The sequence below is a fragment of the Lagopus leucura genome, unplaced genomic scaffold, assembly GCF_019238085.1.
Source record: "Lagopus leucura isolate 7727_CA_CO unplaced genomic scaffold, USGS_WTPT01 145-13_obj-0_obj, whole genome shotgun sequence".
NCBI lineage: Eukaryota > Metazoa > Chordata > Aves > Galliformes > Phasianidae > Lagopus > Lagopus leucura.
The window spans coordinates 194-4,769 of record NW_024967421.1 but is presented as its reverse complement, the minus strand read 5'-3'; the positions used below and the strand labels follow the sequence as shown (position 1 = coordinate 4,769).

The 4,576-nt window shown below is 57.0% G+C and overlaps 1 protein-coding gene across 1 annotated transcript in view; it reads right to left on the bottom strand.

The window, feature by feature from the left end:
- Positions 1 to 4,312, bottom strand: part of MBD3 (methyl-CpG binding domain protein 3) — a 14,484-nt gene extending 10,172 nt beyond the window's left edge. The window contains exons 1-2 of the mRNA XM_042893815.1: positions 4,255 to 4,312; positions 2,437 to 2,559 (exon numbers count right to left, since the gene is read on the bottom strand). Coding sequence (XP_042749749.1) covers positions 2,437 to 2,559; positions 4,255 to 4,268 — 137 coding nt within the window. The 5' untranslated portion in view covers positions 4,269 to 4,312. The remainder of the gene's footprint in view (positions 1 to 2,436; positions 2,560 to 4,254) is intronic.
- Between the last annotated feature and the right edge of the window lie 264 nt (positions 4,313 to 4,576).

The window sequence follows — 4,576 nt, the reverse complement described above, 5'->3', positions numbered from 1 at the left end:
GGAAGGGAAGGGAAGGGAAGGGAAGGGAAGGGAAGGGAAGGGAAGGGGCCAAATGATTAAAAACTCTCAAAACAACCCTCCTGAAAGGGAAAGTTAGTACACATCATACTGAAAATATCAGAGGAAGAAAGGCTCCATCCCTGTCTGTATGCAGAACGGCTGGCTGTGAGCTGCAGAATGCTCAGACCAGAAGATGGCATCAGAGCAGGATGAAGCAGGCAGGAACAGACTGGATCCAGACATCAAATTTGAAACCACTGCTTCAAAACACAAAGGGAGCTGTATGCTGTGATCCCCAAAGGAAGAACCAACTCCAGCAGGGCTCTGGGCAGGGCTTTCGCTGCTATCAGCGGAGTCAAAAAGAAAAGCTCCTGCTGCATGAAAGGCACGATGCTGCTTCCTCTTCTGAGACCTGCAGCTCCCATTTATTTAATAGAAACAGAAATCCGCCAAAGGGAATATTAAAAATAACGTGCTGAGGGCTGTGCTGAGGTGCAAGGTTCTTGTTCTGCCACTTCAAAGCGTGGGGGATTCCAGAGCAACAGAGCCAGATGCACTCCAAGCACGTTGCACAAAGCCTGCAGCTCTATTTGTCAGCATGCACTCTAGTAATTCTGCAAGGGATCCGAAGAACAGCTTCTAACTCAACTCAGCTTACAACTAAAACAATCCTGAAATGACTCAGAGCTCCGTCCCTCCTCCCTGGGGAAGCCTGGCCCAAAACAAAAGCACCGAGGGGTTAAAGAGAGAAACTTTTATCCCGGAGCAATGGGGGAACGAAGCTGCAGCAGCTCAGGGGTGCCGAGAGGGTCAGAAAACAAAATACAGCCAAAAACCCCCACTGACAAAACTCAGCAGGTTGTGCTTCCAACGAGGCACAGAGATGGTGCTTCAGCAGTGATGAAGCTGACGTGACTTTTAATGCATGAAAGAGGAAATTTCTCTCTTTCCAAGCGCAGAGCAAAAGCTTTGCTTTATCTTGGGTTGGTTTTCTGATGCACGAAGACTCAGAAGAGACCCAAAAGAAAGAAATTTTGACACAAAACTGCAGCAATCAACCTCTTGTGGATGGGACTGCAGGTCCTGGCGCCAAGCTGGGAATTCCCTCCTCCCACACTTCTCCCCACCCCTAAAAAGCAGGGAACCACGAAGCCACGAGCGATTCCCACGCCGCCCATCAGCAGCCACACAGCATTTTCTGCACCCAGGGCTGACAGAACGGCCCCACAGAGCCCTCGTTTGCTACTCGGGGACGCTGTGGGTGCAGATGGGTTGGATGCATGCAGCCCATTCAGGGCACGTGGCCGCCAGGTGCCCACTCTCTGTGCTCAGCTCAGCCTTTGTCTCTGTGCTGCCAGCAGTGCTCCCTCCTCCTCCTCCACGAGTCTCCTCCCCTCTGCTCTCCCCATTTCGCATCCGCCAGATCCGAACGACGTGGGAAGCGAGGGAACAAAAGGCAAAAAAAAAAATTAAAATAAAATAAAAAAAAAAATCCCACCAGCTCACTCCGGATGTTGCCTGGCTTTCAATGAACGTAACCGACGTCAGAAGGGGCGGGTGATCAGAAGCATATGCTTAAAGCCTCGTGATGGTTATAATGCTAAATGCTTTTCCTCCTCTTCTCACTCTTTTCCTCCTCTGCTGCCTGCATCCCACCCCACCCGAGGAACTCCATGCCACTGCTCCACTGTCCCCATTACCGGTGGCAGCAGGTCCTGAACTCGCCCTGGTGCTCCCACACCTCTATGGGATGCAACCAGGCAGCACAGACACAAAAAGCAGCAGGGCAAACCCACCGGGACCAGCTGAGCCCTGCGGCCACCTCTTCCTATATCCTGGTGTGCTCACAGGGATACCCACACATCAGCATCTCCATCCCCCATCCCTGCCACCCTGCTGACAGCCCACAGCTTTTTGAGCCACAGCAACAGCCCACCCAGAAGCACCACAACCACGCAGCTTTGCTCAGTGTGCCACTGAGGGCACAGACCCACAGCTGGGCCACGCAGAACATCGTGACTGAACGGGCCACCAAGGACATGGGGTGTGCAGGATGTGGCCCCATAGACAGACACAAGCACTGCTGCACACAGCAGCTGTAAGCCCTCCTTCCTCTCCTCGTGTGGGCACAAAGAGCCTAAGAACCACGCAGCCAGAACTCTCTCAGACTTCATGAACTGACACGATTCCCTTTGCGACGTGCAGAGCAGACCCTCCACCCCTGCTGCACCATCAGCCCCATTGCACTGACACCATCAAGCACTCCTGTGCTGCTCCACCAGGCGAGGCTGGAGGACAACTCCCTCCAACAGAACACGACACATCTGCCTCCCAAAGCAAACTCCACACAGAACAGAAGGCATTTAGGGCTACACAAGGAGATCTCCACACACAGCAGCCACAAGGAAAGCGACCCGTGCTGCCCGCGCTGCTCACCTTGGATTGGTGTTAATCCCCAGGGCTGGTGATCTGACACGGGAGCGTTTGTTTCCAGTGATTTCTGATGGGAAGCTGTGCACGCAATTGTCCACGCTCACTGCATCCGTGTGCTCAGAGCAGCTGGGTGAAAGGAAACAGCCAGGTAAGCAACAGGCAGAAATAGCAGAGGTATTCATAAAGCGCCGCTGGTGTGTTTGCCACTCTGAGGTGGTTCAAAATGCAACAGTAACTGAAAATTAGTGCAGCGGGGCCGTGTTACACCTTTCATCTCTGTCCAAGCTGATAGAAAGGGAAAATCCATTATACCTTGGGAATAACATGGCATTTATCCTCTCCCCCTGCTCTGTGGCTCTGAGAGCACAGCTCTACAACAAAGTCCCTGGGAAGCAGAACGACCATCTGCACCCTCAGCTCTGCAGGTGGGGCTTTCCCTTCCCTGGATCCAACGCTGTTTGGGCACCTCCAGCATCAGACCCCACCAACGAGCACTTTGCTGCTCTGCTCAGTGCACAATGCTAATCCCCACCACCAGAATGCGATGGTGAAGATGAACACCATGTGTGCTGAGCTGACAGCACATCCCACCAACCACAAGGGCTGGATGAAAACAGCCTGGCACCCACACTGAGCTCCTCCAGCCCTGGGTTTGCCCATGGGGCAGCAGCTCCTGGTGTTGGAAGGAAGATCCACATGGCCCACACACGGCTGCACAAAGCGTTCTCATCTCCCATCTCCTCCAAGCAAAGCAGGTGAGTGCTCTCCACACTGCTGAGCCTTCTACCTGCCCTCACAGCACAGCCTGCTGCCTTCACTCGACCCCACAGCAGCACAGGACAGGTAGTGGGAGCAGCCCTGGGATGATGGGATCCTCATTCTGACACCTGGAGCACCCAGCACCCATCGGATCCACTGCCCTGCAGCACTGCGAGGGGATGAGGACACTGTGAAGGGATCATCCCACAGCACCCAGCTCCTGGGGCAGCACAGAGCAGGGAACCGGCAGCCCCCAAAGCAGCCCCCCAACATCCCAAAGCAGCCACACAATGACCCCAAAGCAGCCCTCAAGCAGCCCCCAATGATCCTAAAGCAGCCCTCCAATGCCCCCAAAGTGCCCTAAAGCAACCCCCAATGAACCCAAAGATCCCTCAAGCAGCCCCCAACGACGCCAAGCAGCCTCCAATGACCACAAAGCAGCCCTCCAATGCTCCAAAGTGCCCTAAAGCAGCCCCCAATGACACCAAGCAGCCCCCAACGATCCCAAAGCAGCCCTCCAATACCACAACGTGCCCTAAAGCAGACCCCAATGAACCCAGAGCCCTCAAACAGCTCCCAACGACCCCAAGCAGCCCCCAATGACCACAAAGCAACCCCCCAATGCTCCAAAGTGCCCTAAAGCAACCCCCAATGACCCCAAGCAGCCCCCAAAGAAGCCCTCCAATGCACCAAAGTGCCCTAAAGCCCCCAACGATCCCAAAGCAGCCCTCCAATACCACAACGTGCCCCAAAGCAGCCCCCAATGAACCCAAGCAGCCTCCAATGACCACAAAGCAGCCCTCCAACGCCACAAAGTGCCCCAAAGCAGCCCCCAACCACCCAAAGCAGCCCCCAATTCCCCCTAAGCAACCCCCCAAGCCCTCAGGAGCCCTCAAGAAGCCCCCAACGACCCCCACGCAGCCCCCAATTCCCCCAAAGCAGCCCCCCAACGCCTCCAAAGCGCCCTCAAGCGGCCCCCAACGCAGCCCCACATCTCCCAATCCGGGACCCCCCGTCCCGCAGCACCAGCAACGCCTCCCCCCCCCTCCTGCCCGCTCCCACCTCTTCCGCTCCATCTCCGCCGCCGCAGACCTCGGCTTCCCCGACTCCCCGCCGCCCCTCCGCCCGCCGCCTCTTCCCGTTCCCACCAACGGCCGCAGCTCCTCCCGCTCCGCTCGCGGCCCCGAGCGCGGCCTCCCCTGGGCCACGCCGCGGCCCTCCCTCGGCCGTAAGGCGCCGCGCTCCGCTCCGCTTCGCTCCGCCCGCCCCCGCGGTTCCGTTCTCCGCCCCCCTCCCCACCCCCCTCCTTTTTCTCCGCGCTCCGCCTCTCGCAGGGTCGGGGGCGGCGGATCCCTCCGCCCGGGCACGCCGCGGGATATAGTCC